General features: G+C 34.8%; 1 protein-coding gene across 2 annotated transcripts in view; it reads right to left on the bottom strand.

Moving 5' to 3' along the window:
* PREX2 (phosphatidylinositol-3,4,5-trisphosphate dependent Rac exchange factor 2) overlaps nucleotides 1-13,976 on the bottom strand; it is a 287,857-nt gene that overhangs the window by 188,695 nt on the left and 85,186 nt on the right. For both annotated transcript variants that reach the window (XM_008000802.3, XM_008000803.3), the window contains exons 8-9: nucleotides 11,131-11,234; nucleotides 2,315-2,464 (exon numbers count right to left, since the gene is read on the bottom strand). In XM_008000802.3, coding sequence (XP_007998993.2) covers nucleotides 2,315-2,464; nucleotides 11,131-11,234 — 254 coding nt within the window. The remainder of the gene's footprint in view (nucleotides 1-2,314; nucleotides 2,465-11,130; nucleotides 11,235-13,976) is intronic.

The raw sequence follows: 13,976 nt of genomic DNA, 5'->3' as shown, positions 1-13,976 counted from the left end.
ATCAGCAGAACGGGACAGAGTAGTCATAGAGACAGTTCTGGTGGGGAAAAAAAAAAACTGTGATATAATGGAGGCATACTCAGGCTACCTCACCTCTCCCTGAGAAACGTTAAGAAAGGTTTCACAGCAGGGACCTGTCTTGAATGCACAGGTATGAATGGGGATTTCTAGAGAAAGCAGGGCTAACTCATTTGAAGCAACATGGAGGTCCAGAGCTACGGATTGTAAGAGAAAAGATAGGAGATGGGCTGGTAGGATAGCCAAGATCCTTGCTCAACCTGCAGTTTCAATTTGTTTCATTCCTTAGGTATTGGGCACGCAGCTAAGTGTTTTAACCAGTGGGAGGAGCAAGGTAGGGTAGTGCAGGAAAGAAAGTTGTGTTGCTTTGGAAACAAAGCTCAGAGGACAGTATGGGGAACAAACTGAAGAGGGAAATATTTAAAAAGAGGGACACTGTTAGGAGAAACCTCAAAAGTTCAAGCAAGTTCAACTCACTGCGAATAAGGGTAGGGGCCGTAGGGCAAAGAGGATGAAGTTGAGAAATAGTTAGGAGGCGCTATTGATAAGATACTGGTTAAATGTGGGCATGGAATAAAGAGAAGAAATCAGATGCCTTCCGGGCTTCTGACGAGAGTGACTGAATGGAAGCAGGGAGGCATATTGGGCAAAGGCATCCAAGTAACCAGGAGTTCGGTGGGTACTGAGTATATGTAGTGTGGACATTCAGGTGGGAGTCCAGGACTCAGGTGAAAACATGAGCATTCCCAGGGGAGAGGGCAAGGCTGGACATAAAGTTTAACAAATCGGCAGTGTATAAGTGGAAGTTAATCTGATGGGAATAGATAACCAAGGCAAGGAATCTAGTTAGAGAAAAACAGTGCCAAGCTAAAATCCTAGGAACACTGGCACTTAATCAGGACTGATGAGGAGCTGTTGCAGAAGAAGGAGAAATACTTGTATTATTTTTAGTCATTGAGCTGCAAAATTTCCTACCAGACCTTTATTTTTGACAATGCTGGAGCCATTAACATGTCTTTATTCAAAAATAATACCTTAAGAATGGAGTCTAATAAAGATAAATATAAAGATAAAGATCATAAGCAGCTTTAGAGAACGTGCTTTTTCTCTTGTTTGGGGGTTTTTATTTTGTTTTGTTTTGTTTTGTTTTGTTTTGTCTTGGGTGAATCATAGTCATGCTTAAAAAAACAAAAAAGGTTCAACTTGATTGAAAGCTTGATTCACCTGTTAACTATTTGTGTGCTATTTGAATTGACTGCTACATTCAACAAAACTTAGAGTCAGTCATACATTCATAAACTTTGTTTTAAAATTTTCTATCTGGTTCTTCATCCAGGATCAACCAAAGGAGTATTTGAAAACGCTTTGGAACTTCTACAAGTATGTACCATGAATATTTCAATCTAGGTAGCAAGTTTGCATATTCTTCAGGGGAAAACATCTGAAGATGGAAGAAAGAGTTCTTTGTGTTCTGAAATTTCATTACCCATGAGGTGTTTTATTCTTGGGTCTCCAAAAGTAATCAACAATGTCATGCTTCTTAATTAAGAAATCAGTTGTTAATTAGTAGAAATACAAGCATTTCTATTTCTGAGCTGAATTATAGAAATGTGCCTTTTTGTAGATAAACTTCACACTGGTGAATATAGCCAGGCCAAATTCCTTTTGCAAATTTTTCTAAAAGCATAACACAAATTCGAGCTAGGCCTCCTCATATGAACAAACAACTAATTGGGTTACACTGTATTATATTCATAGACCTAACAATTTGTAAAAGTGTGTATAAATCCAGAGTGCTTTAATCTATAATTAGGAATCTAACATATTAGGTCTAAGAAATTTTAATGTTCTGTTAAGTATACAGAGAACAATTGGAAGCTTTACAACACTGCATTATGTTACTGAAGCTTGTCACTTAAAGAAAAATTTGGTAATGCTGCTTTAGAAATACCAAGAATAAAATGAAAAGAAAATTGAACAAATTTTCTATTTTAAAAAACTATTTAAAAGACATTACCAGCCATAACATAATTATTTTGCTAACTATATAAGTATTACATAACAATTTTGTAAGTATCAAATAAGTCTTTTATCAAATAAGTATGAGGCTCACGTCACATAGTATTAGGTTGGTGCAGAAGTAATTGCTTTCAATGTCAAAACCGCAATAATTTTTGCACCAACCCAACAAGCAACCATCATATACCTTTCTACTTTCTCATGATTTCCCATTATCTACTCCTATGCTAAGTTAGAATCTTCGCTAAGTATAATAGTGCCCAATTCATACACCCACCTTTCCGCCGTTCTCTTTCTTTCAAAATAGCTTCAAACCATTCATGCTTCTCTTCAGGTGTTTTTGCCATACAAACAAACCATTTATTTTTTGCTGTGTTATGTATCTTCCATCCATTAACAACAATGTGTCCACTGCTATGGAAATCAGCTGTAAATTAATGAGTAAAGGCAAATGAATAAAATGTAATACACAATATTATTATATCAACACTATCATTCAATACATAAAAGTTCCAAAACCACTGAATTGTTCAACATATCTTTGCTTTATATATGCATTTTGAAAAACGTACACATTTAAAAATTTTAAGAATGCGTTTATATTGCAGGCAGTCAGTGCTTAATAACGGAACATTTCTAGCTCACAGTGTTAATACATTACATGAAACTAAACACTACAAACTAATTAGCACTTATATGCTCTATGCTAAAAAATATTGTCAAAGTTTCTAAAGAAATAAAAGAATAACATGCAAGGTATTTTCTTCTCAAACATTCAAGATGTCTATTTATTTTATCTTTCTAATATTTTTTTGAAATAGCATTCTAGGTTTCAGAGACAATTTAAGTCCCACGGAATAATTTTCTATTATTTAATGAACTGCACACTAAGGATTGGCCAATGGAACACACTAAGAGTAAAATTACCTAAAACTGCAATAAATGGAAATATACAAATGCCAAAGCATTATCACTGTACATGGTCGAGATATACACTCTTTAAACCCATTTCATTACATTTATGTCACATAAATAGAAATTTATGAAAAAATTTTTGAAGATAAATTTACATTTAATTGTCTTTTCTGATACCTCACCACAATTTTGGGTAAACTGTCATGCTGGGTTTGAAAATGCCAACAGCAAACTCTATACAGTAGTTCCCTGTCTAACAGCAGGTAAAGAATAGTGACATAACTTGCAAACGACCTTTACTGGCACGACAGTCCCTGCAAAGCAAAGATTCCAAGATGGAAAAACCTATGACAGAGGCCTGAGTCAGCACCTGTACCAATTAAAGTGACCCTTTTCATGTGTCTCTCCTGAAAGTCATTCAGCAGCAAAGGCCACTGTTGAGGAGGTAAGCCATAACAAAGTTAAAGGTGGTTTAGAAAATGACTTTGTGGTACTTTGCTTGTTTTGTTCTTTTCTTCTCAGATGATCTATTTTATGAAGTTTTTGAGTAGAAACAAATGTGCTTGGCATTCATTCTCCCAAAATCTGGTTCCCATAGTCTTTTTCATTAGCTCCAAAATCACTACACATTACATGAGGTCAGACTAATAATACCACAAATCCATTATCAAATGATGCTGTTCAGTTGTGGAGTATTTAAAGCTTCCAGATTACTTTTGAGTCAAAATAGGATGACATTAGACATTAGTCTGTATTTTCTATAGGTGCCATAATACATGAATAATCAGTAACGACTTCTGATAATATAGAGATTTAAACTGGCAGATCCTTCCCTCCCAAAAAATTACAAGCAATTTTTTAAAAGATTTTTTGTACTTTTGTTACCTTCGTGTGTTTAATTCATGTTCCGATCCTACACAAAGTAAGAGAACTTCATAATTCATGTCAGATAAGTATCCACGAGCATTAGTAGGAAAATAAGAATATTACTTCATAATTACAGTGCAATTCCTCCTTAATATCTATAAAAAATAACCAGCTGAGAAATTATGATAAACTGGTGGGAAAAAATTCAGAAATTCTCAAATTCTACAAGTTTAGAACTGTCCCCCAACCCTGATCACTTGTGACCTAACAAGACCAGAATCACAAACAAGCCCAAGCTTTTTTTCAGGCTGTCTTCTCTCTATTAAGTCAGGCTATGATTAGCTAAGTGAACCTGGCACCTGCAGCTTAAAAAATCCCACATGGCCACTCAGGTTACTACACCTTTAACCATTACTCTAGATAAAGAAAACCACAGTAGCCAAATGCAGCCTACAGTCATAAACACTGGACTCACTCCAAAATGAACACAGTGTAACCCTCCCACAGAGCACAGGGAACACAGGTTCACATGCCAAAATCATCCGGGTCATGCTCCTGACACCACACAGGTGTACCCCAGGGCCAGCCATCTCTATAACAGGGGGTTTTCCTTCCTTTCTTTCCTGGAGTGAGTCTGGTCACTGGCCTCTACACACCCTGCTGGCCCTCCCTCAAATATTTTTCATCAGGCCACTTCTTAGCTCAAAAGTCACCCATTGGGTGTCTCACCACTGAATCAAGTCAAAACTACATGTAGACTTTGCTTTAAAGATTCTTCCCAAACTAACTCAACTCTGTCTAACTCCTTCTGTTTTCCACTCTGTTCTAATGCCTTCCCACCATGCTTTTCTCGTCTGCTGCTTTCCTGGTTGTCCTGTGAATACTTATGTATTCCCCAGGCTGAGTTTCTCATCAAGCTACCCCACACTCCTCTCTGCCTCACAGATTCTTACTTCTCTTGAAAGTGGACCCATCTCCTCCATGAAGCCTGGCCTGACCAATTGAGCCTGTGCATACACATTTCTTTTGGAAAGCACATAATTCAACTCGGAATCAGATAAGTGAGCATGTGATGGATCACATGTGGCTACTGTCTCAATGTACAGAAACCAAGATCATTAGCTGACTATAAAATCTACTAATATGGTTTGGATTTGTGTTCCTGTGCAAATCTCACGTCAAACTGTAATCCCTAAAGTTGGAGCTGAAGCCTGGTGGGAGGAGATTGGATATTGGGGAAGAATTTCCCCTTTGGTGCTGTTCTCATGATAGTGAGGGAGTTATCGTGAGATCTGGTTGTTTAAAAGTGTACAGAACCTCCCCCACCCCTCTCTCATGCTCTGGCTAGGAAGACGTGCCAGCTTCCCCTTCACTTCTCACCATGATTTTAAGTACGCTGAGGCCTCCCTCATGCCACATGAACTATACAGCCCACAGAACCATCATCCAATTAATCCTCTTTTCTTTATAAATTACACAATCTCAGGCAGTTATAGCAGTGCAAGAATGGACTAATACATCCACTATCTCAAATAACAGCTTAATTGCTGCACTAATATTTTAAAAGAACAGCCTGAGTCAAATAATTTTACATGAAGAAATAATATTCCTTTTTAAAGTTTATATGCTAGCTAATTTCTATCACACCAATTTTAAAAATCATAAGTAATTTTAAACATATATATGCACATACACTAACACACATTGAATATATATACAATTGAATATACACACCACAGGCCTCAAAATGTAGTATACATACTTCATAATAGCATCAAAATTACCAAATGTTATACAAAATAAGCAATTGCTTCTCATTTTTTTCAAAAGCTACAGAGACATAAAAATAGCTTCACAACTTTAATCATAGTACATTGTCCAATATCTTCACACTTCAAAATAAAAATTAAACTTATCCATAAAGAACACCCTCACTAAAGTCATTAAAAAGTCCAAAATTGCTTTGTACTTAGTCAGAATTTGGCTTAAAAAATTTAAGTGAAAGAATAAATAATTTATTAAATGGCAAACGCAGGAATTTCCAAGCTTCAATGGATCTAAAATGTTAATTTTATAGGAAGAATAGATTTTAAACTGCCATTCCTTAAATGTGGAATATCCAAATTCAACAGTCTTTAGTCACAGATTTCTTCCAAAAACAGAAAAATCCAAGGGACAGACCTGAACAAGTCACTAATTACTTGAAGCTATACAGTTTTCAAATTCCTTGCTCTTATTTCAGTACAGTTTCATATAATTAGATGGGATTTTTCCAAAACTGATACACTATAAATCTCAGTGGACGTGCCAGTATTCTTTCAATAAATTTGCATTTCAATGAGATGGAAAATATCCAAGTATTATAAAAAGGTTAAGAAACAGAAGAAATTGCCAGACTATGTTATCGAAAACATCAAGAAACTAAATAATGTAAATAATGTATTCAAATAATGTATTCTAAATAATATTTAGTCTAAATAATGTATTAGTCTATTAGTCTAAATAATGTATATTTAGTCTAAATAATGTATTCAATCCTTGTCCTGGAGATCAACACTGTGAATTCATAAATTTCTAAGGGAAACTTTCAAACTTGTAATTTGTTCATAAATATTTAACATTGAGAAAAATTTTTTGAATAAATTTCCAGCATCCCAAATAGCATATGATATTATTTTGGGCAAAAAAAAAAAAAAAAAAGATTCTAATTGACTTTTCCTTTTAAAAATCTAAAAAGTAGTTCATCCCTTGACTTTTCTGAATTCCCAAATATATTCTCTTAAATTAATAACATTGAAAATGTATTTTTAAAAAACTATTATATTCTTATATTCTTTTCAACATTTGTTAAGCCATTGTTACTTTTTAATTAAGAACATATTTAATCCAGCTTATACAACAATACTACAGTTGTGAAAGTAACTGGTTTATCTAGTCAGTAGACTGGTATGCAACAATAAATACTATTTTTGGTGATAAGGCATGAAGATAAAGATGATGATCATTAAGATAATACAGGTACTCGATTTAAGTGAAAAAGGATACAAAATTATAAAGTTCACATTTTCATTTTAAATCTGTGCATGAAAAGGAAAATTGCAGGAAATATTTTGTATATAGTCTTATGTATTTGTCTTCGTATGACATTATTATCTAATGTTTTTTGCCTTTATATTTTTCTGCAGTTTCCAAAGTTTCTTTAATAAGCAAAATTTAATTTTATAAAAATAATGTATTCAATATATTAAAATAGTTTCAAGTATTTATATCTAAAGGGAGAGCTAAATTGTTTTAATTGACTTACTTTTAAAGAACACCTTAAGAATAAAAAATTTCCATCTTATCCAATTCAAATTTGACGAATGTATTGAAATCTATGGTATGCCCAACACTGAACTACAGACAACATTTTCTAAAGGTCAACATTCTCACCCTCTGTCCAACCATAGAAATAAACTGGTGCATAAGAGAGAATACTAATGATCTGGTACTACTTTCTGAATGGCTTTTCAGGCATGCACTATAAAAATTACCACGAAAATTAATTCCAGGAAGTTCAATAGCTTTCCTACTATTGTCTTTAAGCTGCATTTTCTTTAGAGCATCATGATCAAACTAGTAGTCCCAGAAAGAATCTTCAAAGAATTACTTAGATTCACTGAGAGTTGAAATCTGAAGAACGGTTGCATGGAAATTTGGCCACAGATGCAAGGGTCAACATCTGCCTTGAATATAGGAATTAATGAATAACATGGAAAGACTTAAATAAATATATATACAAATTTTTGCACTTTTGCACATCATACTATCATTTAAATTTCTTTCTATACTAAGATATAACTATGATATAAACTAAGTCATTAAGTATTATGAATAAAATTACAATAATATTATTTATCAAAAGATTCAAGATGTTTACATGTTGGCTGAAAACTTTAGTCTCATCCCAAGTACAATTAATTTTTCTGCAAGTTTTGAGCTATATCAATGCAATCAGTCATCTGATAGAGCTTCTTCCTTAGAAAACTATTTTATTACACACACAGTATACAAAAATACTCAGTATTTGTATAATTCAAATGGAAGAAAAACTTTTCCATTCCATTTTCCATCACAAGTTCTAAGTGCTAGGTACAGTGGTGCATGCCTGTAGTCCCAGCTACTGAGGCTGAGTTGAGAGAATCATGAGTTCAAGTCCAGCCAGGGCAAGATAATGAGATTCCTCACCACCACCCTATCTCAATTTAAGAAAAGGAAAAAAAGTTCTAAGCATGCTTTAAAATATATATATATGTGTGTGTGTGTGTGTGTGTGTGTATATATATACACATATATATGTGTGTGTGTGTATATGTGTATATATATACACATACACACATCAATTCATCCATTTTATTATTTATAACTAAATATGGTATAGGTGTTTGTATTTTTCTTTTGGCAATGACAGATAAGCCTGATAGCATCTGTTTATCCCTCATTTAACTTATCCAGGGGCCAAGTATGGGAGGTACTTGGCATAAGGACATTAATCAGCTCTGCTGAGATCCATCTGCGTCAGAGCTTCATGCGTAAAGTAAAAAATACAGCAGACTTAAAACCTGAGCTCATCAAAAAAGAAATGAAGATTCTATGCTGGAAATGACCAAAGAAACAACAAAGGGAGAAAGTTCATGCAGCACCCAGATCATTTCTGGGTGCTACCAAACTCAATCTCTGTAGGCTGATGCCTTGTTCCCTCACTGCTCTCCACTTGGTCCCTCTCTATGTTACAAAGCATGTACATGGAAACCCAGCAAACTTAACTCTATCCCCAGCTCTGTTCTAGTCAGCTTGGTAAACATGGGCAGTTAGTTCTTAAACCTGGCCTCATTTCTATTATCTGAAATGTTAATGGGGTACATTAATTGATCATTAAGATCCTATCCCTCTTCAAAATTTCTATTATTCAATTTCCAGGTCGGAGACCCCCCAGAAACCTAGTGGATATATCCATGAGAAAACTAAATTTTCCTCGCAGGTAACTAGGGTATGGTATCCAGTTGCAGCCTGAAAATTATTTAAGTGACCTCGTAGCGACCAGGTACAGCCAAATTCCTGCTACATGTTGCTTATATATATTCAAGAAAAAGTAAAGAGGAGGAAAGCCCCAGTTGAATAATACAAAGTCTAATAAATGTCTTCATCTTATTTTAAAGAAAATGAAGCCTGCGAATTTGTGCCAAGAGGTTCCATCGGACAACTAACTTATGACAACTAAATATCTTGCAATGTCGTGTCTTTCTTCTAATTCAAACACAACAAGGTCTTAGGCCCTGTATTCCACAATGCTTTTGCCCTCAGAAACTGGGGACCTGTAGGCTGGATCTTACTAGCATCAACAGAAATTTTTGGTGGAATTGAATCCAAGGACCATTTGTGCAATTCAAGTCACCCTTCACAGGATCTCACTCTCTTACCATCTGCCCCAGATACGCTGGAAGACAGCATTTTATGGCCATGCCTCCAAAGGTCCTGGGCTCTTACATCTCTTTATCTAGTTCTCCAGTTGCCCAAAAGCACAGTAATCATAGTAATCACTATCACAACTCAGTCAGACCACCAATGCAGATGGCACTAATAGTGGCACTCACATCCCGGGGGGTGAAGGGAGAAAGTGGGACGTAAGGGGTGGATATTCAATCTCTCAGGAAATAAGGCCAGGGACTCTATGCCCATGGGAAAGCCTAAAAGTAGAAGAAAATAAAGGAAGTGCCTAAGCAACAGTGGGGAGGTGGTCCCATTATGGGTAATCAGGTCCAACAAAGAACAGAGTAGAAGTTCATAGTGTTCTTCTTTTACTATCTGACTTCCTCCCAACTCAGGTTCAAAGTTGGACATTTGGGGAATCTCTTGAACACTAAGGTTACAGAGGCAAGATAACTCTTAGCATGTTAGACAGATAACTTTTCTAAATGTCACTACATAGTCTTCTTAGAAAGCACAGAATAAATTACTGCTACCTTGTAAAAAATAATGTGTACATCCTGCTATGGAAAGATAGTCAACTAGGTCCCATATGTTAGCATGGGAGTATCTGCAACTGCATTACAGTCTGTGGCATAGAAACGGATTTGAATTGGGACATCTATCTGTGCCAACTGTCTGGCAACTTCACACCACCCCACAGTTAGCCACTGAGGAACCTCTCTACTGGATGAGCACAATAGCATGGCTCCGAAGCTGAGTGTTCAGTCTCAGGCACCACCTGAGTTTTGCTCATTGCATTCCTTTTTCCCCTTATCTACAGTAATCACAGTTCATTATTGTAAGTACTTGACAATTTATTCAGATGCTAACAACGGTATTGAGAAATTGCCTACAGGTGAGCATTTGAAATTCTGTGCTTCTGACAGATTATAAATATCCTTCTCCCCTCTGGGACCCCAGAGTGACAATGAAAGTATGTGAGAGGTGGAGGGAGTTGATCTGTGTCCCAATCCCATATGTATAACGAATATAACCAAAGTATTTATTTATATGAAAGCAAAAGACATTTAGCAACAGTTAATATATTGCATTTCATCTTGTCTTTTCTCCTAAAAGCATATTTTTAAAATTCTAACTAAAATCATTGGGGAGAAATGGAATTCACTTTACTAAGTGAATTTCTTTTAGAGACTTCTTTTTTTCAAATGGAAAGTATAATTCATTTTAACTTTATTTTACTTAATGTTTGTGACTAATCATGATTTCATAAATTAGCTTATAAAGCCCCATACTTTCAAATCTATAAAGCAAAAAGTTACTACCTTTGAGTAATAAGATATTTAAAACAAGCATTTAAAATTACACAAACCATCTCCATCCACAATTTGCTTACAAGCAAATTGACAACCTGTCTGTATGAATAACAACTACATAGCGAAGACAAATCTAGAGTTTGCTATATTCTACAGCGAATATATTATAGGAACAAAACATCATTCTTATGCTTATAAAATAGTATAACTAAAGAAAATTCATTTATTAACTATTTTCTGCACAGTGCTCTCTGTTCCAGTCCCATGAATGCCATGGGACACTACTCGGCTATTTCTCTGTATCTATGTTTCATGTTAGTGTGTTTGGCTATATATAATTTTCTACTTTCACAGTAGTCCTCCCCTCCCTTATCTCACCTTTCTCTTTCCTCTACCCAACAACTTTATCTAACAAAGTATTTCTAAGTTCTAATACACGGCAGGTGAATTATCCAAGTGAGAAATCTGTCTTACAAAGGAATTTACTACTTACCATTGGCATCCCAGTTAAAATCCACAGATCACTTACCAGTGCCATCATCCACATTCTCCACTTCCATCACCTCCGTGTTGATCCGGCCACGAAAAAGGTACCGATGTCCATCTGTAGATGCCTTGCTGTTCTTCAATCGTCTTAAGATGGAATTAAATCAGAAAGACTTTGTTACTAAACAATGTAAAACAATGTCAAAACAATATATTTTAAGCAATTCTTTGAAAAAAGACACCAGTTCAATTGACAATATCAAACATTAGACCCCTGGAGATCTTTATATTTGTCCTCCCTTTCATAACAGCACTGGTTGCTTTAATGAAGTATGCAACCTGCATATTAATTTTTAAAAATAAATTCAAGTTTTAAACTAAGGATAGTATACAGGTGGGAGAGTGAGTATGTGTTTTGTTCAATATAAGACACCACCAGTGCCTAATCAGACTCTGACAGACACTAACAACTAGTCATTTTAAAATTTCATTTGAGTTTCTTTCACCTTCATGACTCATTTTTCAGTAACTAGCGGGTAATTTCCAGATAGTACTTATGATCCCTCTTCAAAGAATTGGCCGTGCTGGAGGTTCTTAAGCTCAGTGATATCCAGCTATAAAAATATTTCTCCTATCATAGTTTTATAATATAATCACTGTATACTTGTTGAACAAATCTCTTAATACCTTTGCAATCCTTCAAAAAGACCTTATTTATTTCTAAAACACCCAAAACATTTCAAAACTATGTATATATTACATCTAGTGCCAGCTTTTAATCTTAAAAAGTATGTAACACAAAGTCAAAAACCCAGGTTTACAGACGACCATTTCTAACAATGAATTAGGAAGTTATATATGTTTGTATTTGAATCATTAAGCACACAGGAAAAAATATTTTTTCAATGTTTTTCTTTCATTACAAACAGGAAAAATTCTAAGAAATGATTCAAGGAGATTAAAAAATACCTAGTCACTCAAGAGATTTCCATTGACCTAGACTATTCAATTGGACTCAGTGACAAAATCTGGCTAATAATTTAATATAGTCAAATAATTATTAACGTGTTGTGTTATGCAGACACACCTAGCACAAGTTAAGATGTAGGTGTACACAAACTGCAATGCCCCCTCTTCCTCTCCCGTGCAGTTAGATCCCTATCCCAGTGTGGATAGGGTGGGCACAGGGACGTGTCCCCAGATGCCATCACACTCTCTGGGCTCTTTCCTTGGAAAAAATTGCATATTCCTGACTTAGCTGTCTTCAAGCCTCATCAAAACTTAGTAGTCCTTCATCTCTACTAAAGAAAACTAAGCAAATCGATTAATTAGCCTGACTGGACAGTTTGTCAGCCCCAGACCTTCATCACCTTGCACTCCTCACGTTCATTTTGAAAACAACCTCTAAATGTTCTTCATTAATAGGCATAAATCAATGCTATAAATTAGGAATTCATCTCAGGTAGCTATGAAAATTGGCCTCACAGGAGGTTGACTATAGAGGGGAATGCAGATCAGACTAATATGCAGGTAACTAATATGCAGGTATTATTTCCAGCTGGAAAATAATATCATGGTGTTTTGAAAAACAGAATTTCTTATAAGTTGGTAAACTAACTTAAAACCAATCATACTGAAAAGACTTAATATCCTTAAAAGTTTTAGTCACAGGCAAAATAATCATGGATTATATGTAAGAATCCATCACTTAGTTCTATTTTCAACATATCAATTTTTTATGATCTTCCTGTGAACTCTGTATGGGCTTTGTATATTTCTCTTGGGCTGCAGATATTAAGACTCAATATAAAATTCCAGTAAGTGTTTGATCAATTCTATAATTCTTAGCTCAAACAGATTTTGATCTCTTCAGAAAATGGCTCTATTGAAGTTTAAAGACTGAAAAGCCTATAGTTTGAAAATAATTATGCTGCATATTATAATATTGCAAATTTAAATGTCTTGATTCTATTATTTAATTCCTAATTATGTGTTGTAGTGGTCACCAGGACACATATACAAGAATGTATACAATAGCAGAAAAACTGGGGACAACCTTAAAGCCCATTGATAGGAGGATGAATAATTAAATTGTGATACATTTAACTAATGAAATATTACGCAGCAGGTAACATGAAGAAATTTTTGCTACACACAAAATGGATATACATTTTTAGAAACTATACTGAATACAAATTATAAATTGCAAAAAACTAAAACCACTATGATGCTATTTTTTAAAACTCATAAACAAGCCAAACTAAGCAATACCATGTTATATGTATCAAATACTATATCATAATTTTTTAAAACTAGTTTCTACTGAGATTAATAATATTAGAAATATCCAGAGTAAGGATGCCTAATCTGGCACTCTGCTATTTAAAGAATGTAATTCTAGAATTAAATTCATCAGGTCCCTACTTCATACAATTACAACATTATGCAAGTTTGTAAAAGGTTCCCTTTACTCATATTTTCTGAAAGATCTCTACGTCTTAGAAAGTATATGCTGAGGTTAAGTTCAAAAGGGAGTGAAGCATTCTAAGTGAAGGGAACAGATGGTTTGTTCAAACAGGTTCTCCAGTCCTGGAAGGGAACGGACATGATGAACTGTTTTGTTATTTCCATTTCTAACCACTATGTATTTGGTCCACATGATACATTCATTAAGTGCATTTGCTAAACAGTAGGATTTTAATTTGTTAAACTTTTCCCGTGTTTAATGTACTTAGCAATTCCAGTCATAAGACCACATAATATCATGATTTGTCCACTAATGTTAATTTCGCAAAAGATTTGGGTCTTGATAGTAGGCATAGATCAAGATGGGATCAATTTTAATGAAAAACGATTTCATTCTCAAATGGAGAATTGCACTAAAACACC

Source organism: Chlorocebus sabaeus, chromosome 8, assembly GCF_047675955.1.
Source record: "Chlorocebus sabaeus isolate Y175 chromosome 8, mChlSab1.0.hap1, whole genome shotgun sequence".
Taxonomy (NCBI): Eukaryota; Metazoa; Chordata; class Mammalia; order Primates; family Cercopithecidae; genus Chlorocebus; species Chlorocebus sabaeus.
This window is presented reverse-complemented; position numbering and strand designations above follow the sequence as displayed.